The sequence below is a fragment of the Batrachochytrium dendrobatidis genome (genome assembly GCF_000203795.2).
Source record: "Batrachochytrium dendrobatidis JAM81 unplaced genomic scaffold BATDEscaffold_2, whole genome shotgun sequence".
In the NCBI taxonomy this organism is placed as follows: Eukaryota; Fungi; Chytridiomycota; class Chytridiomycetes; order Rhizophydiales; genus Batrachochytrium; species Batrachochytrium dendrobatidis.
In genome coordinates, this window is record NW_006281100.1 from 437,438 (window position 1) to 461,627 (window position 24,190).

General features: G+C 40.9%; 10 protein-coding genes across 10 annotated transcripts; 2 read left to right on the forward strand and 8 right to left on the reverse strand.

Moving 5' to 3' along the window:
* Positions 1 to 495: 495 nt before the first annotated feature.
* BATDEDRAFT_86498 (uncharacterized protein) lies at positions 496 to 1,796 on the reverse strand (the record flags this gene model as incomplete). Its single annotated transcript, XM_006676954.1, has 4 exons — positions 496 to 1,100; positions 1,186 to 1,314; positions 1,390 to 1,520; positions 1,618 to 1,796. The coding sequence occupies 4 exons, from the start codon at positions 1,794 to 1,796 to the stop codon at positions 496 to 498; spliced, it is 1,044 nt and encodes a 347-aa protein (XP_006677017.1).
* Positions 1,797 to 3,946: 2,150 nt separating this feature from the next.
* BATDEDRAFT_22770 (uncharacterized protein) lies at positions 3,947 to 4,459 on the reverse strand (the record flags this gene model as incomplete). Its single annotated transcript, XM_006676556.1, has 1 exon — positions 3,947 to 4,459. One exon carries the CDS (start codon positions 4,457 to 4,459, stop codon positions 3,947 to 3,949), a length of 513 nt encoding a protein of 170 aa, XP_006676619.1.
* A 1,574-nt stretch (positions 4,460 to 6,033) lies between these two features.
* Positions 6,034 to 7,149, forward strand: BATDEDRAFT_9780 (uncharacterized protein; the record flags this gene model as incomplete). Its single annotated transcript, XM_006676484.1, has 3 exons — positions 6,034 to 6,352; positions 6,428 to 6,504; positions 6,580 to 7,149. The coding sequence occupies 3 exons, from the start codon at positions 6,034 to 6,036 to the stop codon at positions 7,147 to 7,149; spliced, it is 966 nt and encodes a 321-aa protein (XP_006676547.1).
* A 241-nt stretch (positions 7,150 to 7,390) lies between these two features.
* BATDEDRAFT_22772 (uncharacterized protein) lies at positions 7,391 to 8,461 on the forward strand (the record flags this gene model as incomplete). The annotated part of the gene is made up of 1 exon (XM_006676557.1): positions 7,391 to 8,461. One exon carries the CDS (start codon positions 7,391 to 7,393, stop codon positions 8,459 to 8,461), a length of 1,071 nt encoding a protein of 356 aa, XP_006676620.1.
* Positions 8,462 to 8,766: 305 nt separating this feature from the next.
* On the reverse strand, positions 8,767 to 11,223 carry BATDEDRAFT_22773 (uncharacterized protein; the record flags this gene model as incomplete). The annotated part of the gene is made up of 1 exon (XM_006676558.1): positions 8,767 to 11,223. One exon carries the CDS (start codon positions 11,221 to 11,223, stop codon positions 8,767 to 8,769), a length of 2,457 nt encoding a protein of 818 aa, XP_006676621.1.
* Positions 11,224 to 12,342: 1,119 nt separating this feature from the next.
* Positions 12,343 to 12,923, reverse strand: BATDEDRAFT_9833 (transcription initiation factor IIA subunit gamma; the record flags this gene model as incomplete). The annotated part of the gene is made up of 3 exons (XM_006676487.1): positions 12,343 to 12,480; positions 12,609 to 12,668; positions 12,801 to 12,923. 3 exons carry the CDS (start codon positions 12,921 to 12,923, stop codon positions 12,343 to 12,345), a joined length of 321 nt encoding a protein of 106 aa, XP_006676550.1.
* Positions 12,924 to 13,204: 281 nt separating this feature from the next.
* Positions 13,205 to 16,083, reverse strand: BATDEDRAFT_22774 (uncharacterized protein; the record flags this gene model as incomplete). Its single annotated transcript, XM_006676559.1, has 11 exons — positions 13,205 to 13,273; positions 13,362 to 13,695; positions 13,779 to 13,842; positions 13,920 to 14,193; positions 14,261 to 14,500; positions 14,592 to 14,712; positions 14,798 to 14,967; positions 15,045 to 15,305; positions 15,391 to 15,558; positions 15,660 to 15,776; positions 15,925 to 16,083. 11 exons carry the CDS (start codon positions 16,081 to 16,083, stop codon positions 13,205 to 13,207), a joined length of 1,977 nt encoding a protein of 658 aa, XP_006676622.1.
* A 511-nt stretch (positions 16,084 to 16,594) lies between these two features.
* On the reverse strand, positions 16,595 to 18,423 carry BATDEDRAFT_86493 (uncharacterized protein; the record flags this gene model as incomplete). The annotated part of the gene is made up of 2 exons (XM_006676955.1): positions 16,595 to 17,996; positions 18,152 to 18,423. The coding sequence occupies 2 exons, from the start codon at positions 18,421 to 18,423 to the stop codon at positions 16,595 to 16,597; spliced, it is 1,674 nt and encodes a 557-aa protein (XP_006677018.1).
* A 329-nt stretch (positions 18,424 to 18,752) lies between these two features.
* On the reverse strand, positions 18,753 to 18,950 carry BATDEDRAFT_86492 (uncharacterized protein; the record flags this gene model as incomplete). The annotated part of the gene is made up of 1 exon (XM_006676956.1): positions 18,753 to 18,950. One exon carries the CDS (start codon positions 18,948 to 18,950, stop codon positions 18,753 to 18,755), a length of 198 nt encoding a protein of 65 aa, XP_006677019.1.
* Positions 18,951 to 19,572: 622 nt separating this feature from the next.
* On the reverse strand, positions 19,573 to 23,891 carry BATDEDRAFT_9533 (uncharacterized protein; the record flags this gene model as incomplete). The annotated part of the gene is made up of 6 exons (XM_006676458.1): positions 19,573 to 19,946; positions 20,095 to 20,797; positions 20,879 to 21,012; positions 21,158 to 22,141; positions 22,376 to 22,828; positions 22,901 to 23,891. The coding sequence occupies 6 exons, from the start codon at positions 23,889 to 23,891 to the stop codon at positions 19,573 to 19,575; spliced, it is 3,639 nt and encodes a 1,212-aa protein (XP_006676521.1).
* Positions 23,892 to 24,190: the final 299 nt, after the last annotated feature.

Here is a 24,190-nt window from a genome sequence, read left to right on the forward strand (position 1 = left end):
TATCAAGGGATCTTCACGTTGAGCCATATAATGCTTTAAATTTTGCGGCTATTTTACAGAATGTTAAGGGGTGTTTGCGGCATTGTTAACAATTTAAAACAAGCTTTCATTAGATTAGCTGTACATTCATTTGCCACTAAATTATACGGCATTCATACATGATGCTTTTTCCTGTTCAGTTGTACAGTTTGAATGTCATCTGCCTCAAACCATAGACTGACATTTTCAACGTTGAGACGGTCAAGGTGATCATCCAGGCACTAGATGCGCCGGCGGTTGCTTTTTTACCCGCGATCAGCAAATATTGCTGGATCATCGAGTCGCAAAGCAATAGTATAGCTGAACCCATAATATTGCAATGTTTGGCTTGCCATATCATATACTATACAGATTTACAATTCTCAGTTCCACAATTCGGTAAATTAAAGCCACATTTGATAAACAATGAATTTATTTCATAGTTTAAACAGCCGCAAATGTATAATAAACTGGTCTTTAGAAAACAGACGAGATGATGGTTAAAGCAGCCGCAACGCATATACCAGTCGAAGTGGCTATGGAATATGCAGATGATGATATTGGTGAAGCTTCAGCATCATAAGTGGACTTCTGAGTACTTTCGGCGGATGAGTGAGCAGTAGCTGTACCACTAGCTTGAGCAGTAGCAGTAGCGGCTTTAGTAGCAGCAGAATCTGGTGCAGGAGCAGCAGATGTGACAGTAGCAGCAGATGTGGCAGGAGCGGAAGCTGGTGCTTCAGCAGGACTAGAGGCAGCCGATCCACTTGGTGGAGCAGCACCAAGACGAGTCCAGAAACCTTCGTCGTATGCCTTTTGTCCAAGACATGTAGAGACTGGCATAGCCTTATATCCTGCCTTGCCATTTACAATCACCTCGATAGATTTAGGAATATGCTCAATGACTTTTGCGTCAATATCGTGCTGCAAAGAAACTACACCAGAATCACCATTGTCGGCTCTTTCTTTAATAAGACCGACTATAGGAGCAGTGTCTCTCCAATCCTTGGTGTCCAGATTCCATGCAACAATAGTAAGACCAAGGTTATGGAGCATCTTACGGATCGGCGCGTTGATCTTGCCATCTTCGATTTAAACCATAACACACAATTAATACACTTGACTATCCAAACATTGCATCGTGTCATTAATTAAACTACATATACTCACATGGCACACGAATGAACTTGGGTGTAACACCGATTGTATCCTTGACAATCATAGCATTGTAAACAACCTCAGCAATGGCACTATCCAGATCGATTTCAGGAAGTGATTTATGGGACCATGTGTGTAAGGCTGTTGTATGACATACCAAATAGATCTACTTGTTAGTTTAGTCCAACGTGTATCAAGTGATTGTTCAACTATTACCAATTTGGTGACCCTCTTGGTATGCTTTCTTTAAAATATCAGGATAGGCTTGAACTTGAGCACCAACGACAAAGAAGGTGGCTTTGATATCATGACTTTTAAGAGCATCGAGTACTTTTGGGGTTTCGGGACTAAAATATCGATCGGTAGATTTAACCATCAGTACAAAATAACGTTAGTCAATCGATTAAATTTCAAAAATACACAATCGATAGCCATGACATTTACCTAGGTCCGTCATCGTATGTAAGACCCCATTGCTTTGGGCCAGGACATGCAATCACATCGTCGGCCCAACCATAAGGATTGCTACTGTCTACAGCGGGAAGGCCACTGCCAACGGCTTTAGTCCATTCTGGATTTCCATTGGCCATAACTACACCTTTTGGATAATTTGCCTGACCCATGACTGTTGCTGGAACAATGGCAGCCAAAAACAGTAGGCTAATATACGATTTAAAATAGAACTTGAACATAATGTTTGATACTGAATAATCGACAAAAAATTTAATATATATATCAAGTGAAACAAAACGATTTGTGCACCGATGTCTAGTAGATAAAAATTAAGCTTTAAAGTGCTGAAAACTGCTTATTTAAATCTTTTGGGCTTCGATATTTTATGCGTTTACCAGAATATGGGTGGTGGCTGGAATAAGTACTACAGTGGCTTATTGACTATTAATTGATCAAGGACCATCCAAGTCTATACGAACACATTGTTTGTGTATACTATAAATATTAAAAGTGGTATCTGATTGCTTTTACTGAAAAGTCATTGCCTAATAATCATTTTGTACCTAAAACAGCATCTTTTGAATGCTAAAGCCCAACATTTTTTAAAACGGCAATTTCAACGTCCTCTTGAAATAGAGTGGTCAAGGCAAAGCATCAAAGTGCAAAGCATGCCAAAGACAGCACTTTTGTTTCTCCGGTTCAAACTGTCCTTACTGCAAACTGAAACTAAACAGGCAAGGCGACTACCACTACACAAGCCACGTCCAGACATTGGTTTTGTCATTGGAAACGTTAGTTTCACACAACCAAGGAATATCTGGTACAACCAGGGCATTGAGAAAACTCTGTCATATCCTAATATCAGATACGTTTGCGCTCTAGTTTAACAGAACATCTCAGGAATGCAACTGTTGTTTCTATGCGATCATCTAATATTCACTTCACATGTTTGGTTTAGCAAAAGAAAAGTTGAAGGTTGAAAGGATGTGTAGTTTATTGAAACAGAGATGTAAACATTCGTTCTGTATTTTTGTGCAAGAATGAGTAGGCTAGTCGATAAAGAGTTTATAAACAATGCTGCCCAGTAAGATTGGCGCCAACTAAGCATAACTGTTTATTATATATTGACATTTAGTGTTCCATTTTATGTGAATACGGTCGTGATAGACAATAAATCCTAACCTATATTCTGGTAGACGCATGAAAAAATTGAATGTTGGCCACTCAATAAAAACATCAATTTTTTGAAGTTGTTGGAATGTGCTTGTATAACAGCTGTATTCATGTAAATGGAATACTAAGTAAAAGTCAATTTCACGAGGTAATTCGTCAAGTTATTCATTCATGATGATCAGCCAAAGGGATAAAACGAACAGAGAAATGAAAAATAGTCAGATCATCATCAGTATATATCACACAGTCGAGGTGCTCGCGTAAATTTCATCCAACCATATAGATGTGGTTGAGCTTGTTATTTCTGCGACTCTCGCCACCAAATCTACAGTGTACTTTAGAAGCTTGAGAAAGAGGGGTTGGAGGAGGCAGGTTTACGTTGTGGGTTGTATGTAAAGCCTTTTCTTTTAGACGAGCAGCTGGAGATCGACTAGCATGCATTTGGTTGATAAACTTGGCAAGCGTGTAGTACCATCTGGCAAGCAATCTACATGCGTATCGCTCGACATGTTTGGCGCCATTGCATCAATTAAATAGTGATGGCTAGATATGAATATATGTCACCCACGGACGTTGAAGCAAACGGCAACTCAAGCCAAAAACGTTCAACAATGTTTGTCGCTTGCATACGTGGTGAATAACTGTTTGCGCTTTTAGAGCATCTGCACGTTATACAGGTTGATGCTAAACAAAGACAAAAAGTAGAGACCGCTCTTCTTGTGAACGGTAAGATCTGCACAAGATCCTAAATACAGGATTGTGGCGCACAATGTGCACTGAGCAGTTGATACTCAGAGCTTGGATGGACTATCTATACAAGTTTGACATAAAACAGGATCGCTTGAGGCCGGCACACCCACACGACTGGATGCTGATACTTTACCAGCCGCTTTCATTTTGTAAAACAGCAAAATGATTCTGTAACGTGTTTACGCAATAGGTTTACAACAGATCGGGTGCCAATCTGTTTGTTCGAAACATCTGTCAAGAGACCCCGCATGATATGAAATGCTTCTCAGTCGATTAGTTGCGCAATATGGTGAACAATAGGTGCGCCAACATGCTTCTTCCACTCCAACAGCGGCTGGACAAATCATCTCAGCTTTTTTGATGATTGCAACACCCACAGCGAATATAAACCTAAAGACTATTGAGAATAGAAAGACGTTTTTGCCGGAATTGATTTACGTAGAGCGCCAAGGGTTCTAGGCTTGCGATAGTGACCGGGCAAAGTAATAGCGATTTGTAAACATGATGTAAATAGACATGGCTGATTTGATGGAGTCCAGCCACCTTCTGGCTGTGGACAACAAGACAAAGCAGTGGAATGTCTTGCCGCACCAAGATGCTTGCCATTCAATATAGATTCAGGACCCAGTGCACTATTGTTGGCTGATATAGCGCAACCATTGGCGCTAGAGTGATTGCAGATAGACCTGGCAGCTTCACAATTACATAAGCAGCCATTTGCTGTAGCATAGGAACGGGTAACCCTGTAATGGGATTGATCCCTCAGTTCCTCGCTCTGCCGTATTCGTCGCGATTGAGCCACAAACTTGGATGCAGCGCTCACCTTATGGATCTGCTGCATCGATTCAGAGTGCAAGATTTCAAGTCGCTCGTCAAAAACAGACAACATATCAGAGACAAGCGACGACATGGCTAGAACCAGACTGATTAATTATGCAAGCTATATTTATATTTGAAAGTCGGCGTTGGTATGAGGTGATGGCTAATTGGATAAAAAATTAGTGTGGATGAATGTAATGGGATAAAAAGGCTTTTTGGACAGAATTTATACACAAAAGATGGCTGGCCCGTTGATTTTGCCCAAAGCCGCAGTTGGGTTTTGGGTAAGCAATGTCAATGAAACATTGCTCAACTTTGAAACGTGATGAAACTGAATGGGTGTGTTGATGGATATAGATACAAAATAGTACGAATCTCATTCATGAACATGCTGTATGAGTAGAAAAATACAATCATTTTGGAGCCAGTAATGTTTTGGTCAATTTCTAGTTGGATTGATAAATATCTCAAGTGAAAGCACACATCTAACCTGTTGGTGTGCCAAAACCATATTAGAATTACAAAGATAGTGTCAGGCTTGACTGCATGGAGTCTGAGCAAGTTGCAAGCGATAATGAACAATTGAATCGATGTTGATTGCAAGCAATGTAGAAACCATGTGGCAATCATTTATCGCGCAAACGCATAAACCTCAGGCCGCCAATTACAGCCTCAAGCGCTCTAGAATCCGATCTTTTCCTCAAACTCAACAATCTGCTAATTGATTCTATCAACAATGTTTGGAAAACTAACTGAGGCTCTCAAGAATGTCGACAGCAGCCATATTGATCAGGTAACAACTCATGTCTTATAGAATGCTGCATTTTCATCTGTTTGAGTAGGGCAGCTCAATACTTGCCCCTGGACTTGAATCGCCGCCACTAACCACTGCTATTGCATTTGGATCTTGACTGTGGGAAAATAGCTGGTCAATACTGCCGAACCGTTTCTGTCCAAGATTACTGGTGGAGGTGGAGAGAGCAGAGCTGCTGGCCAAGGTCAGGCTCCCCCTGAAAATGTAAGTTCTTGTGATTTCCTTGTTGGGTATAGATATGGTTTTACTGTCATATTCATGTAAAATGGATCACTTTACCCTACAGTCGCACTGCCTCTATTTTTGCTTTGAAATATACAATGGTTAAACACCCGCTGTGCTTTCCTACTAGATATTGATTGCCCTTTAATTGGCATTCTCAACTCTTTTCCAAACACAGCGTCCATTGTATAGCACAAACTAGTTTAAACTGAAATCATCTTTTTGAATCTGCACTCCTCCACTTTTGGCATAATCATATGTTGTATGATCACCAAGTTTAACCCCAGATTCATCCATTACAATCCAGATATTGGGTTTGATTGTTCTGATATTGTCAATCCAACTCTACAAACTCCACTTTGTATCCTAAAATATATCTCATACATTCGCGTTTTAGTTTAAAAGGCATAGTGCTTGATGAATTTGATGACACCCATCATTTCATGGGATTGACTGCTTATTATCTATTTTGGTACCTTTATGGAGTGATCCATTTACATGAACACGACTGTAAAACCAATATCTAGCTTTCAAACCTATTAATAAATTATGCTTGATATCGAATAGACTGTATGCTATATCTATTAACTTTTGTTCAATACTTTGGCATGTTCATATAGCTGCCAGTCATGGCTCCTTCGGCTGGAGGTGCTGCCAATCATAGCCCAGATCGAGTGACCAGGGCCCTGTATATTGGTATTAACTACGCTGGCAGCAAGTCTGCTCTTCGTGGCTGTATTCAAGACGTTCAGAACGTGTCCAAGTATATTGGTGCCACAAGCATTTTTAAGGAGTCCAAGGTCTTGACAGATGATCTGCAAGACCCCGCTGCTCTTCCTACTCGTGCCAATATCCTCGCTGCTTTCCATTGGCTGGTAGCTGGTGCCAAGAATGGGGATGCATTCTTCCTTCACTATTCCGGTCATGGTGCTTACCAAAAAGACACTGGTAAGCTGCCATTATAAATGCTGTACTGTTTTTAGTAGTTTCATTAGGCTAAAATTTGAGTTTATTTTTTCCCAGATGGTGACGAGGAAGGTGGCTATGATCAGACTATTGTTCCACTTGATCATGAACAAGCTGGGCAAATTACTGATGATGTAAGAATTTACTAGATGTTCCAATTCTCCATGGCAATCAAATACTAATTCACCTTGTTATACATTAACAATTAGGAAATGAATGCCATTTTGGTTCATCCTTTGCCCAAAGGCGCCCGCCTCACTGCAGTTTTTGATTGCTGCCACTCTGGATCTGTATTGGATCTACCATACACCTATTCTGTTGATGGTAATCTTGAGATAACCTTCAAAGACAACACCAAAGAAATTTTGAAGCACGGTCTGCAGGCTGGTCTTGCTCTTTTCAAGAATGACAAGGAGACTGCTATGCGCGAGGCATTCCAGGCTGTTTCGCTTGTCAAAGAGTCCAAGACTGGTCAGCCTAGTGCCAATGCTGAAGCTGCACGAAAAAAGACCATTGAGCAAAAGTCATCAGAGGCAGATGTAGTCATGTTCTCTGGCTGCAAAGATTCGCAAACATCTGCCGATGCAGTGATTGATGGATCGGCTACTGGTGCCATGTCATGGGCACTGCTGTCTGTTTTGGGAGAGAATCCTAACCCCAATATGACAGAACTACTTCGCAAACTTCGTGAAAAACTTCATGGAAAGTACGAGCAAATTCCGCAAATGTCTACATCTCGCCAGGTAGATGTTGTACGCAGCACTTTCTTCCTTGGCTAGTATGTTTGAATTATTATGAAAAATGTGTTGATTATTCTAGCAAATGCAATAAACAGTCACAATTAACAAGCCATGAAGATGGTTGAAAATTTACAGTATTTTCAGCAACTTCTTGCTGTTCAAGATTTGTTTTTGATTGTTTCCCAAACAAACGATACACGATTGTATCCAACAATTGCTGCGTTTTGTCAACGCAAATTCCAAAACTTGCACAATTGGTAGACAAATTAGCACGTCTCATATGCGTTCTCTTAGTCCTAATAAGCTCACTACCAATTATAAATACCAATCCATTTCTTCCAGAAAGATGTCCAATGCAAATAAGTCGGACATTCCTACAACCAGAAATGTTGGCAGCAGAAACACACTAGTTGATCCCTTGTCTATGAGAATCTCGTTTAGCCAGGAAATGTCTCACGACAAAAACACTGTATCTGATCGATTTAAAGTCAATCCACCAGCACAAACCCACCATAACAGTTCCAAAAAGCGTACTGCTGGTAATACCCCATCTGAAGAATACAAGGCATCTTCACACCGTCCTTTATCAAATAAAGAACAGCAGCCTCAACAACATATCCGTATGAATGACTCGGGGATCTACGATCTCGAAAACTCTGAATCTGATAGCGATGAAATGATGGCTGCCGTGGCATCGACGCGAGATCTGTTACGTAATCTGGAATACAACCTACAAGATCAAGCGCAGGACAAACAAAATGCCTCACACATTCCAGTGTCTCCCCACCACCCATCTTTGTTGCATTTGAAAACTGATACAGAGCATGAGAATGAAATCAAAAGCAACACTTTTCTAACATCCACTCATACTACACAACTCTTTGTAAACGATCATGCTACTCCAGTGTGCAACATTGCTTCTCCCACCATCTCCAGTGCACAAAAATCTGTTGCAAAACAATCTAAACCCCAGTTTGAATCCATTCCGCTTGAATTTGAATCAAATTTACCAACACATCAATCCTCGAATCTCATAAATCAGCCTGATCATTTTGAGCAGCAGCCAATAGTCCAGTCATCGGTAGACCCTCATGCATTATGGACTCAATCTCTTTCTACAATGTCTTTGTCTGATCTTGCCAATGAATTTACTTTGCTTTGTGAAACCATGGCTCAGCAACTGGCTACGTTTAATTCAATCGTGAAAAAGAATGAGCAGTTTTATCAAGATATAACTGTGGAACTTGGCTTGCATCGACAGAATGTAAAGCAACATCAAGAATGGCTTCAGGTTCAGCAAGACAATTTGATTCAACGATTTCAATTCCTTCGCGATACAAACACTATATGATTCAAGTATCATTGGCAATTATAACTGTGTGATGAAAACTCGGTATGCAAAAAATATCATCTTGTTTAGCTAAAATGCTGTGTATATTTGTGGAATTAATGAGCGGCTTATATGGACAATGTCTAAATATCAAATAAACACCAACGAGCATCAATATACATAAAGTAATAGTAATAAATGTTTAAAAACCATTAGTTTTAATAAAAAAACAGGTACAAAAATAATCTATTAAAAAAACTGTACTGAAAGTCTGTTTACACCCACCAAGCTGGATCAGAATGCCTACAACCCTCTTCAATTCCAGATCAACTAAGGTATTGACTAGTATCTTCATTAGTCTCTCCTATATGACTGTCTCCATGACTCAATTGATTTGAACCACCATAGTAGCAGTTTGATCCATATGATAAAAGACTGTCGCTTCGAGTATCACGATCACGGTAGTTGCTGGTATTGCCATGCAAGTGAACAGAGTATCGACCCACTCTGCTTCGACCAGTTGAAAGTTGCACACGTGTATCCAATAAATCCTGCATTGCCTCGGATAAAGCTTCTTCCAAGGGCATAATCGATGGGGGTTCAGATGCAAACCATGTCAACGGATCACGAATAGCATTTTGATCCTCATTTGAATTGGCCAATGAAGTCGATTTCAACACAGTCATGGGTGAGCGGTCAGAGTTACTAGTAGTAGAATCAGGTGAGTGAGATATACAAGCGGCCGAGTTTAAAGGTATTGACGGAAGAGATTCAGTTGAGTAGGGCTGATACAATCTATCGTGCGAAACTGATATATTATTACTATTATTATCAAGGTAGTTATGACTGGTGTCATTATTATCCAACTTGGTCGTCGTTACGGATGACTGTGTGGATATCGGTGCACGCATAATATCTTCATAGCGCGGTGTAGGTGAGTCGGGTATCATATTACGGGATGGATTAGAATCTCCGTATAAATCAGTATCTGTAGAATACATGTCGTCTGAAATTATAGATTGAGCATCTGACTGACGATGTGGCAATAAAGAATGCGTGGTATCTATCGAATGGCTTCTTTCTGGTACGACTGGATGGAATGAATGGCTACTATAGCTATCCGAATCATGCTGTTGTGAATGAAGCAAAGATGAACAAGAATCCATAAACACTTGGTCTTGAGCAGAGTATTCTGGAACCCAAGTTTCTATTCCAACAATTTTATCGTAGTCTAAAGTTGGGAGAATCTCAGGATGGTTATCCAACACATACGCACACTCCTCATGACCCACAGAGAGTAAATACACGCCGCTTTCAATCGAGATACGCTCGGCTTCAATAAAATCAATAGTAACATGTACACTATGTCGTACTTGTAAAATGGCTTCACGCGGATTCAGTTTTTGGCAAATGTAATTTTCTGAAGGTATAACGGGTTTTGCTGTGGTAGCTGTGAATCCTCCTAGAGAGGGTATATAAAGTGTGGTTTCATTCTCAACATACAATCCGTCGCCTGCTCCACCGCGTGTGCCCGGACGTGACATGACCTCGACAGACTTTTGTGATTCACGTAGTGGGAGAAGTTCAAATGCAGCGGTATTCTGCTGAAACGAGACTTGACGACTCAAAGATGAATTCTGATATGATGATAGCCGAGGTCCAGAAGATGAACTTGCACGAAGTCCAGAGGCTGAACCAGCAGTAGTCGAATCGCGCAAATATCCTGATTCAGGTTTTCCTGTTGCAACGGAATCGGATTGTGAAATTGGATTATATTCTGTGTGCTCCCAACGCAAAAGCTCTGTGACACCTTTAACCCGAGCAGGCGGCTGGTGGATATGATAGTACTGCTGCTGGTCATCCATAATACAACATCGATCTTCCCCAACAATATGAGTTTCCTTGAGTATAAATGTAACTTTTTTAACTCGTACACCCAGTCTGGCAGACTCGCTATCAACAATCATCCTATATGCAAACCGAATTGGATCGTTGGGTCCAAGTGCGATAGGACCCACTTCAATGTCATATTCAATTGGTACCATACCAGGTGAAGATCGCCATCTCCGTGGATCTGGATGCATAATGATAGGCAGCATCCGTGCATCATAAACAACAAATGGAGAAATAGGCAATATGCAGGTTCGAACTGGAGGTGCAAAAAGCGATCCAAGCCCAAAGGTTGCTGCTGCTGCGCCAAGTGATGCAGAAAATCCCGATCGATGGCCAGATGAACCATCTGCTGTATCCAAGTCGGCTGTACTAGAATTTAGAGAATTTCCTGATTTTGTTGAAGACAATGGCACTGCACTTTCAACTAGAGTTGCAGTTAATGTATACTCGACATTGGACTGATAATGATGCAGCGATCCGCTCTGGCCAAATACTGTGCATGATGGTGGAAGAAGTTGATGGCTTGGACCATGCCCATTGGTTACAGGATCATGCAATGGCCATGCAATTTCAAAAGGAACATCCAGTATTCCGCTCAATATATTGATTTCATTTTTGTCGATTTCGGCATCCTGGAGGACATCAACGCATATTTCAAATAGAACCTTTTCTCTACGAACCATGTCAAAAGATACGACTGTGTCCAGAAAGCGAGTCCAGAGAAGACCTTTAAGAGTGAGTTTTAACCGCTTGATGTAGAGAGGTTTTTGGATAGGATGCTGAATGCGGATAAGACCACGGACGGTGCATGCTTCCAGTCCATACAGACCATGAATGTAGCCATTTGAGCCTGGAAGCTCAAGGAACTGTAGTGATGTTGAAGGTGCCATGTAAGTAATGATTAGTAGTATGGGTTTCAATTGGGATTACTGGTAGGGCAGAGAATCAAATATGTAGAGGATGATCCTCAGACTTTAATATCGAACTTTATCTGCTTTACAAAAGCCAAGTTTGAACATCAGCAAATGAGTAATCTTCAACAAGATTTGACCCTTCAAATACAGCCATATTCACGTAAAACGAAACACTTGAGCTTCTGTGCTGGCTTCCACTTATTTATACCAAACTTGTATTCTGCCACCCTTTAAGCATATACTACGATCTCTCCATGACCATATATAAATCATCTTTTGATTTCTTTATCATTGGCATAGACAGGTTTGATGAATTCCATTACATTCTAATATTCCTATGCTTGGATAGCGACAATGGAATGAGAACAAAAAAAGAATATTTGTTTGTATCTCAACAATCTAATTTTGGCATGGGTTGAAGCCATTTAGACAGCATCAAGCAGATTGTTGCAACCTTTTGAAACTGCGGGGGTTTGGTTTGTAGAATCGCACGATTATTTAGGTTAATGTGGACTATGTAGGTGGAACACCAAAGATCGCGTCAGAACAAGACCAAATGAGTGACATCCTATATTCAATCGAGGGGATCAACAAACTGATCGTGCCAACAAATCGGATTGTCGCCGTGGTATATGATCCTATCATTCAAATCAATAAAGTAATAAGGACACAATGTTGGAGTAATAAGGACAACGTTGGCAACTGCAAAACGGTCAAGATTTGACACTAATAAAGATGGCAAAGCAAGCTTGTAGTCTACAATGTAAACCTGCAACTCTCAACCTCTCTTTCTCAAACTCCAAAATGGTACTGTGGATCTGGTGGTGATTGTTACAAAAGTAGCAAAGCCAATCACACAAATGTGGTTGAATGAACTTGCGTGAATACTTTCCAAAAACATGATAAACACTGATGGCCACTAACTATTTTTCACTTCATTCCATCCTTCCATTCTCATTCTCATTGTCGAGGGTCACAAGTGAAACAATCAATGCAGGTAAACAGTTTGATCTGTACTATTAAGAGGTCTTCATTTGAAACAGCATACTCGAATCTCGTTTGGACTAAAACTGAGAGCATCCAGTATATATTGCTCTAAGCAGCAGTACTGGCCTTGCATGCTACAACCTTGATCTTGTTGGCTGTCACTGTCTCGTTTTCAAATCGAAACGCTGGATTTTCTACAATAAAGGTCCATACGTCGTCACAAAGCCGATATATATGCAAATGTCCCTAATAGTATGATTTATGTTTCCAAATATCAGCAATAAAGTGATCTGTCAATACACAGTATAACCAACTATCGGTTTAAAAGGCCAACCTGACTTCCAAACCAAGCATGACTATAAAAGCTGGGTTACCTTGATGGTTGCCTTGCTCTTGACCTTGGAATGGAGAGCCTCTGCGAAACTCAAGTCAAACTAAGGTCCATTAATATCCAGCTGTCAGAGTCAGTGGGTCTACAATAGTGCTGTAGTAGAACTATCTTGCAAATTGCTGCTTTCCCAGACATAAATGCATCATATACAGCCAATATATTATAGCCAACCAACCTGAGAGAGAACCTTCATGGCTGTCTGTGGGTCAATATGGCCATCCTGAATCAGCTCATCCAGAGTGTCAGTTAGAGCCATACCAAGTGATGACCGTCGGTAGAGCTCATACTGTGTCGTCATTTGCCTGTCCAACTAGCTTTGCAATCCTGTAATGCTACAAGAAATGTTCGAGCCAATGCAAACTAACTTGAGGACTATTGCTTTGCTTTTGGAAATTGCCAGTTTCAATTGACTTCAACCTATTCCATGTCTTATATATGCCCACTGTGTCCAATTATGGATTACTAATAGTATAAACTTTAAATCATCAATGTTTAATCTTAATAATTACTCCATTACGGCTAGCAACAAAGGGATGGGAATGTCCAAAGACACTCGTTCAAACATCAAATCTAGCATGATCAACTACGTCCAAATAGCTTGAAGTTGGCAGAGTTGGATCTATGTAATGTTTGCGATCCAGAAGTGCCCTAAACCAAATCATACCATCAAAAGTTGGTTAAACAACCGCGTGTATCAAATAAACTTGGTAATATAAACTAAATGGCATGTTGCTACCTTGGAATGACCAGATGTGACTGTAGAAGATGCATTTGAACTTAGCCCAGTAGATTTTAGTCCACGCATGGAAGAAGTCCGTACAAGTCGAGCAATCGCTGTACCATGTTGTGGCTTGGCAGGCTCAGGCTCTTGCAGACTATCAAAACTCTTGCAGCTATGCAATTTTTGCGACATAGAGGTGGTCGATGAAGTCGTTGATGTACCTGTGGGCTTGGATTGGACAGATTCCGGTCGCGGCGTGCTTGTCACTATGTTGGACTCGAGCTCTATGGATCTTTTGGCTTCTGATTTGACGTTGTATCCTACCTGAATATTTTTCAATACAGCTTGTCTAACCATTTAAATAGTGCACAAGTAAGCAATCGCTAATCATTATTCCTAAAAACGGTAGTAAAGGCATCTATAAAAACATACTTTTTAGGAATAGGACGGTTTGTCATTTGCTGTCTGATCATGTTGATACTATTGATAAGCAAACCTAAGACATTGAATTGAACAGCATGAGTCAAGATTTGCAATACAAACAGTGAAATATGAAAAAACATTGCAGCTTACGCATCCATGGATTCACAATAAGAGTCAACGGAAACATGGTTATGATGGAAACTCGCTTTATAGCAATGGCAAAGGTAGAGTACATAATCCATATGGCTATAGGTGCCAGCCAGATACTAGACGTAGCTTCTTTTATAGAGGAATTACTAGTCCAAATCTGGAGTATGGCAAGATGAAAAAACAGATGCATTGAGCAAACACTTGTACGAAGAAGCTTAAATGTCTGCACAATAGGCAATCCAATCCATAGATTCATGTCAACCATAAAGTGAGCCTATTACCAAATTCGTCAAAAGTTAGACTCAAAGTCGTGGCTATATAGCAAACATGTACTAAAGCACCTTGTTGTACAAGTATGGCATATGCCATCTATGCTCTTGCTCAAATACCGCGCTCCATGATGTTGCAGCTTCAGTTTTTACTCGTGCGTTGGAACAAAACTTGAGAAAAGTCGACTTGTGTTGCTGGGTCAAAATAAACAGAATGAGCCGTTCCTGACCCAAGTGCTCAAAGTTGTCCGATTTAACATCAGTCAAGTAAGATTTGGCAATTTTTTCGAATTCGGCCAGATTTACCATGATCTATATCAGTGAGAAGTTGGATTGTTGGTGGAAGAATCGAAAGTTAGTCTTGACAAGAAAGCTTATGATTGTAAAATTTAAAGTGACATACCAAGGAGCAAGGAACACTGGCTGAATTCCCAAATACCATTTCAAGAGATCGATCCACCATTTGCTCTGCAACAAACTCGGCCTCTTGAAAATGACGAAACGCACTTCCACGACTAGGACATCTACAATGTCGTGTTCGATTCCAAGTAAATCATCAGCCTCGAACATTTGGCAAACTGACAGCGTGTATTCTGTAAAACAACTTACGTTCCAGTAATAAATCCAGTAACACCAACTGCCTTTGCACGGTTTTCCATGCTATAAACCATTTCCACAAGACAATCCTCGTACAAGATCATATCCGCATCCACCGAGACCAAAAAAGTACGATGGTTCATTCCTTTGAATGTTTGCTGGATCTCAGAATACACAACTCCCTAGCACAACCAATGGATTATAAAAAGTCAGCATGCTGGTTAATGTAAACAGTTCAGCTCTCAACCAACTAGTATACCTGTCCGTGTCCTTTACCCCTATGAAGTACAAATTGGACGCTTTCGTGCTCAATGGGGTGACGAAGAGGATACCCTTGGGCAGGATGCTGACGCTTGCCACTCAAAAACTGAACAATCTGCAAATACGTTTTGCTTTGCTCATCCGAATTGAATCCGATATGCACCACAAGATATCGTGGATCATAAGTGCTTCTCACAATTGACTTGATTGTACGAATAACAGCATGAACTTCTTCGTTATTCACTTGGATCATTATCACCTTGATATCACGATGTGTATGAATAAATGTCAATAGGTACACACTCGCGATTAGTTACGAGCCCATAGATATAAAAGCACACTACCATTTGAGACAGTTTTCCTGAACCTAGCATGTGCACGAGCTTTCCATTAGCTGCTTCGGTGTTTGCTTTGGATGGCCACGCCTCAAACTTGAATGCACCCCAAATACCAATCGCCATGGGGATTAAGAATGTCATTACATACACTGCAGCAATGCATGTCACAGAAAACTATATATTATAACCGAATTCATACATTATAGTGTTATTTAGTGACAGTGGTCCATGCCATTATGCAGTGGCATGCATTCAAACAGATTTACTCTACTTACAAGAATGGTACGAAATTCAAATTGAACAATGTAGGAAGACGGAACCAGTAGTAGCAGTGCTGGGATATAAAAGACTCGCAATGCCATAAACACCAATATGATCAAAAACGATGTAATCTACACGAATTCATAGGAAAAGCGTTAGCATTGGTCTGGCTTGGGCTCAAGCACTGTTTAAATTACTAGTCAACGCGAATACAAAGCATGCTACGAATTGCTCCACCCCTGAACAAGTGCAGTGTCAGCATGCCTTGGTACTTTATACCTTTTGAGAAGTCGAAACATGTTGCCACGTCGATACCAGATTCACCAAAAATAAGATAGTAAAGATAATATAATCCAACGAGGCACAGACAAAAACAACGCTTTCTATGAATGCTAGTGGAGTATTGGATTTCCAAGGCGCTATTTCGACATTTTGCATCTATTTGATTGTGCGGTTGTTAGTGCACGATCTTTAAATTGAATATATGAACAATGGATAATTTGATATGCAAACATAGTCGTATAACACACAGGAATCAAAAGATAGTCTTGCGATTGAGAACTAGGAGAGTTGGCAGAAAAAGGGTTTAAAAGAATAGTAGATTATATAAATAGCTTACAAATGCTTCTGTGATATGTATGAGTGACATTATACTGGTAATAAATAGCAACGTTTAGCCCTGTCTTCTAGATCTTGTTCAGGTAAAAGCCTATGTGCGAGAGGATAATATAAAGTGTTTCGAGATAGGATTTATTCGATATTTGCGATCTTGTTCCATCTAATATAATCGGAAAACGCTCAACCATTCATCTCCATGTTGACTTTTAAAAACAAACCAAGGGTGGATATTGGCTGTGATGCCCACGACAACGAATAAAAGTTGAAATAGTAGACAACTGTTTATTATACTTTAACATCCTTATTCAGTATCCCATTCTGCGCGAATAAATCACAGCAAACGTCGTCGCACACATACAATAGACGTCAATACAACACAGATACAGAGCATGCTCGACCCCACGATAAAACTGTCAGAAAAACAAGCATTTCCTTTGCATACTATTCCTGAAGGCAGGTCGACTCCATTTCCGTGCAAGGTGGAATAGTCATACACTATACCAAACAGTGTAGAAAAGATGGGCCCGCCAAAGGCAGGCATAACGGTCATCCATCCCCAGTTTTGACCAAAACGCTTAAAGCCAAAGTACTCGCCAATAAGCACAGGCATAATGGTCCATATTCCACCAAAGGAGATGCCAAAGAACACCGACGCGATCATGACTTGATCGAGCGTGGTTGCAAGTATTAATGTTACAGATGCAGCCGCTCCCATCAAAGACGAAAAAAGAAGCCATGCTGCACGAGGAACAGATAGGTATCTGTATGAATAGTCTGCTGCTAAACCAACTGAGATCCGACTGCCAAAACTGAAAAGCGACAAGACAATTACATGAATGCGCTGAGCCCAGTGAACATCAGGATGCGACGAGTCTTGATCCATTGGTGATAGAGACAATATGACGGCACCAACGTTGTTGTAATACATGAGACAAACACCAATGAGGAGCAGCATTACCGTGGCAAGTAGATATGTATCTGCAAATACAAAACAGGATATATCTTCGATTTCAAATTCGGCTGGAGAATGAATCTGTGGAGTTGAGCTGCTGCTTGAAACTTCCTCTTCAATATCTTCCATCAAATTATCTGGATCTGCAATAGGTTGAAGCCCAGCATCAACAAGTGCATGATCACACGAATCTTGCCGTCTACATCTACGCAAGAGTGGTGTGGTCTCGGATAAGTGCGTCTCGGCGCTAACCAGTAATGATACTGCTGTTTGATTTGGACTGCTGTCATTTTCTCTAGCTGCCGAGTAAAACCGTGTGGTATATGAACTGGAGTCGATTTCAACGGATGGAGCTTCGAATTCCTCTCGAGTGATCATGGTAGCCGCGCCAAATATACTCAACAGCAAACAGATGATGCCAACAGCCTCCAAATAAGCTCCGACATCCAGCACTGATTTTTCCTTGTGTTTGATCTTTTGAAATATGTTGGACATATTTGCAAATACAAATGCCGAGAGTCCAAAAAACCCAACGTTTACACCCACAGCAAACCCCCGATGTTGAGCAGGCCAAATCCGATAATTGACTGCAAGAGCCGAATGATAGCATGCAGCACTTCCAACCCCAATGCACAGAAAAATAAATGCCATGATTAAAAAGTGTGGCTGTGGAATGTAACCATTATAGATTGCTGCAACGGAAATATAGCCTGATGCGATTATACATCCACCAGCAAGGACGAGCAGCTGTGGTCTTGATCGATACTTGTCAACTAATGATCTATCCAAACAGATAGAGGTTAGAAACCACCAATAGGCGTTTGATTTGTCAAAACAACGGAGCTGCTTATCCAATCACAACAGAATGTATCCACCGATATTCGAGCATTCACGTTTGCTGGTTACAAATACATAGTAAAGATGATTCCAACTCACCCCATCAATGGACCACTGATAAAGATGCCAGTGTTTCCGCATATAGCAATAAAAGCTGTTTCACTTTGATTGAGATTGAGTTTGGTAGATAGTTGAGGCCCATATAATGAAAATAGATACGCCGTGCCAGAAGCCAGCATAATCATACAGGAAGAACACAATGCCAATGCAAGCGAACTGGCTGGAATATTCAAGTTGGAGTGGGCTATATCAGCCGACTTTCTGAGATTGACTACATTACGCTCATCTACAGTGACAATAGGAGTTGCCATTGGTAATGATTCAACAACTTTGCAACCAATTTTACAAGTTCAAAAATTCCAAAATAAATTCCAAAATAAATTTCAATTTCAAAGCAGGAAGCAGCCCTGACGACTCGCAATGATTGCTTACTAGCCACACACTAGACTAACTCTTCTAACCAACACTATCAATTTATCAGAATTGAAACACTTTCAAAGACTTTAATTATATGCAAGAAATTGGAAATCAGTGGTGGGAATGGGTCGAGCAGATGTGACCATCAAAAAGGTAAATATTCGCCCAAAAAAGGCCGGAACCGAGAGGCAGCACAACTGCCAAGAGTCGGGTATCGAGATGTTTAGTTGCTGGACTTTTTAAGAGTTTCGAGACGCTCAGTCCAGTCCTTAATGCCCTGATTGGGACGGAAACGCATGTCACCGTCGTATGCTATCTTTTTGAATGCAATATAAGAGCCAAAACCTAGAGCGCACGATACCATAAACGCAATGGGGTAGACCTCGAGCGGGAGCTTAGTGATTCCTTTGTAAAGTGCCATTTGAATTGATAAGACTATCAGAATTAGTTGGATGCAGGTGTATTTGATGGTAAACGTCAGCGTTCTCGTCTTACTTTATAGTTCTTGTCTATGCTCATGGTGATTGAGATTGACGCAACCTGTAATCAAAACGACGCAACATTTGCAAAATATGACTCAAATCTTTTGATCAAGCTAAGCATAAATTGTGAAGGGAAGCTTGCAAGCAGGTTCAACAAGCATTGGTGTGAGCATGTGGCCCTGTTTCCTTCAAATCCAACCCTTGATATTTACCACCATATTCACGTAAATGGAATACAACTGTCCATGCTGGTCGTCCAGTGTTTACTTGTAGATTGAACAAGTGTAAGATTTACTGAAACAGACATGATGCAAACATTCGTTTAGTTTCCATTCAGCCGGGCCAACATTGAAGCTTGCAATTCGGGCGTAGACACTTTCAAATACTTGCTACAATGCAAGTCGGACTAGATTCAAAGTTTGATAAATTTTACTGCATTACCATTTATTATCATATTCTGTTTTGTGGAATGCCAGCCTCTACTAAACAAACTGCTGTTATCACAGCCATTTCTGGTAAAATATGAAATACGTTTAATTTTCAAAGGTGGACATGAATGTGTCATGAAATGGCAGAATGCACTTTAAAGTCTTCGAGAATCACTTTAAATATCTTGCCTCGATCCTTCCATTTTCTAACCTTGACTCGCAAGAGTTGGTCCGTCATTCGTGATCCGTGCCCTACTCCATTTGAGCAATCGCTTGAGTAGCTGATATGGTCTATAAAACGGCCCACCATTTGGGATATTAGGGGCGATATACCATGCTCTAATGCTAGAGATACAGCCAGATTTAGTGCTCCAAGTAATAAAATGAACCACCGCGCTTGGATCGGCATTACGAGAATTCCGAGTTGTTCAATCATCCAGTTGGTTGGACATATTGTGACAATTGTTGTAAGTATGCTCAGTAAAGCTAGTGTTGTTACATATGGAACTGATTTTCGTTTATAATATACCCATCAAAATGAAACACATGGCTTGTTAGTATCACATTTTAGAACGACACCAAACTGGATCTACTGCTTACGTATCAGTTGGATCAGGCATGGCATCTTGAATAGCCAATTACAACAAAAACGTACCATTTTTCCAAATCGTTTCTTGATACGGCGGCCCAACAGTAAACACCACAGCAACAATAATATACTGAAAACAACTCACTAGAAATACCGATGTGTTTTCAAAACTAGAGTATGTCTGATTCTCCATATCTGCCTTGCCTTTATAATACCATGGCTGACTGCGTACCCAGAAAAAGACAAAAAATTGAAACGTAGCTTGAATAATAACTTGTCCAATTAGACTTGTCAGTACCTTTTTGCTGACCAAACTCGCTGTAGGACGTTTACTAGCTATGCTCGAGTAAGGTCCTGTGCGGCCCATAAATACAGCAATGGGGATGATCAGCATCAGATCAATGTACATGAATTGAAAATCCTCAATGTTCTGGCCGATAGAGTAGAGGAGGGACACCGTCGTGAATTGGATTAAAGAATAAAGTGCCATGTATTTAAAGCAGCTAAAGGAAGTAACAAGAGCAGCACGACCTTCGCGAATCACTCGCAAAACACATTCAAGATCGCTGGATTTGGATGTAAAAGGAGCCGCAACAGAAGCCTCTGCCTCAGAGAGCGATAGTCCCGTATCGGCTGCCTTGAGTGCACCACAATCGTTGGTACCATCGCCACAAAACCCAACACAGTATCCCAGATGCTGAAGGTTTTCCACTAAAAAGTGTTTTTGATCCGGCGACATTCGAGAGAAAACTTGACATTTTACTAGCATCTATCAAGCAAAATCAACCAAATAAATATGCTGGCTATTCATGCACAAATAATCGAGTCTAACTCCATGCCAGTAGCTTACCCTCTCAAACGTCTCATCGTTACTAAAATCAAGCATCCATTGAAACACGTCACCTGTAATGGCAAGCTCATAATTATTGAGTTGGATTTCCAAAGATTCTGCCCAGCTTTGTTGAAGTCTAGAAGTAGACCGTGCTAAACTACTCGACGATCTTCGCGCAAGTGGATGTCCAGTTGGTAGAACAGGCTAAATTAAAACCAAATAATTAAAACAAGATGGCAATCGCACAGTTTGACAAGCTTCAAACATAACATCAAACCGATACCTTTAAAAATTCACCATCAAGAACACTTCCACTCTTATCGACATCCTCCCATATAATCCTTGCAAACTCTTCATGTGCCTCACCCTCAACAAACCTTGGCACATAAACCGTTTTTTCTGGATCGATTAATCCACATTCGCGCGACACTGAAATCGACGTCAGTAAACTGTCACCTGTACACATCACTTGTCGGATTTTAGCCTTGTGAAGTGTTTGAATAACCGGAGTAGTACCTGCTTTTAACTTGTTTTCAAACACAATGAACCCAAGAAAATGCAAATCACATTCTACTGCTGATCGTTTCAGTTTCATCATGTTAGACCACGTCATACTCTCAAGTTTGCGCCATGCACAAGCAATGACTCTGTAGCCATGATGAGTGTAATTACGCAACTGTTCGTCAAAATCAGGTGGAAGTGACGATGAAATACAAATTGATCGCATAACCTCTGGTGCACCCTTGACAAATACTTTCATATCCTTGGACGCAACGGATGAAGGAGTTGTCGCGGAGTCGGCTAAGCCAGGTGAGTACATGCTGCTCCAGTACCGCATTTGACGAACAATGACACTCATACGTCGCAAGCGACTTATAAATTCAAATTCACGCACAACACCTAGCTCTGTAAAGACTTCCTCTGAACCTACTCTTCCTCCATATCGCGATCCATTCACTACAGTGTCAAAATCAGGAACCCATGATGGTCGCACTACCATCATGGCGGCTGCGTGATGAGACTGTCCAGAACCAATTGAATGAGTTCGGCTCAATCTTCGTCGGAAAAATCCGCTTGGTTGTGTGTTTGCGTCTTCTTCAAGATGCCATCCAGTAAAATCAAACATGCGTAAATCAAGTGGATCGCCCACCAATGCTCCTTTGACAACCTTGATAGAGTGACACGTTGCCATGGCACACACAATCAGTGGATAAGTATGCTCGGATTCAATTGTGGTTACACCTCCCATTGCCAATTCACGCGGAGAAAATAAAGAAACACCTGATTGATTTGCGCTATATGAAACATTCAATGGTCCACCAGAACTATAGCTAGTGCGGGGTGATGGTGATGGCATGTTCATGCTTCCTTTCGTAGGTTTGTTACTAAAATCAATTCTTTGATTGGTAGCAAATGCTGGAACCAACGCATCCATATTGCGATGCAAACCAGAAAACCGTGTAGGTGCATTAGGTTGAGGTACATCTTCAAATGGCGTCTCTCCCTTGTGTAAACACGGCGATGTAAATCTTATTCCCAAAACATCCAAGCCTTCCTGAGTCAAAGTTCCTGTTTTATCAAAGCACATGACATTGATCTTGCCACAGATATTGACTCTGGGTGGACTGGTACAAAAGATATTTGTCTGACGTAGCCTACTCATGGCAAAGCTCGTTCCAATGGCAAGCGTTGCTGGCAATGCTGGTGGCACAACAATGGTGATTAGATCTAGTGCGCGAAGCATAATAGTTGTCCAAGGCATGCCAAGTTGGATAAAAAAGTAAAGTGATGAAGTAAATCCAAGTCCAGAAATTATGGCCAACACTCCAATAAACCGAAATGAATCTTGGTAAAACTTGAATTTGTTGGGCCGTGGAAACAAGATGGATCGAACAAGACTACCTTTGGTAGTATTGAATCCAGTACGCACAACAACAGCAACAGCACCACGGCGGGTAGCAAGTGGATCTTGAATTGTCGTGGGTTGGTCTACTAAATTGGCCAATGATGGACTATGTATACTATCGCCATCAACAGTACGGTCAGATCTGGTAATACCTGGACGTACACGAATCATCTCTGTTCCTGAAAACAAAAAGAAACGAGACATGCGACTACTGCTAGAAGGTTCTTCTTCTTCAAAGTTGATTGCACAAATATCTTGATCCGTAGCAGGAGATTTTGAAACAGGCAGACTTTCACCAGTGAGCATACTCTCATTGACAATGCAATCCCCAACAAGCAAGATGGCATCGCATGGAACAATTGGAATCTGACCCGATTCCAACTCAAACAAGTCGCCTGGAACAAGTTCTTCGGATCTGCCATAGGACCAAGCCCCATCGCGCCAGTACCGAACTTGGCAGGAAAAGCGGCTGAGTTCACGAATACGACGCAGCATACCCTTGGTGTCAATCAATGTAGCAAGAGCAGAAGTTGTGGTGATGATCAAAATACAGATGGCGTATTGGTAATAGGAATCCAAACACCATAGAATAATACTTGCAATTTGAAACACAAAAAACGGATGCAGGACTTCATCCACTAACAGTCGAAATGTCGACTTTTCCTTGATATTGATGGTATTAGATCCAAACAAGGTGACTTTGCGGGAAATTTCTAGGTTTGAATCCCTATTGCTTGTAATATAATTTACTGATTGCCATTTGGGATCTCGCCAGATATAATTGGGCAAAAATTTTCCAGAGACAGGGTCAAGAATGAACTTGAAATAACGATACTCAAAGTACATGAGATAAGAAAGTAATATATCTTGTGGGATCTGAGAGACTGGAAGGGACGGATCGAAATGTTGTGGAAATGCACTGGATAATTTTCCCGCGAACGTGGCTTTTCTGACTGGTTCTAATGACTGTTCACCCCAATGGTTGATCAAATAAACATGCGATGCCTGTTGCAGTATGCAGGATCGAGTTCGAGTCTTGACTTCCAGTTGAATATACCAGCGACAAAGCAGTAGGTACGCTCCACCTGTGATGATGCATAAAAAATAATAAATGGCAAGACTCATTGGGGTAACAATTCTTCCCTCGACGATAAAAGACAAGTCTTCATCTACTTGAATATCTTGCTTGCAGGCTAGATCAGATAGTTGTTGATATGGATTACTTGATGATGGCAATCTCGTATAGTTGGTTTGAAATGCGGTTTGAGGAGTTGGTATTTCTGACCTGTGTTTAGAATATAAGCTAGCCTCATTATGTGAGCTAGTAGCAGACAATGATACCTGAGTATCAGAACCTTCAGCCCCAGTGCTTGGATTGTCAGAAGCACCATGAGAATTAATAATGAGCGATAGAGAACTAGTGC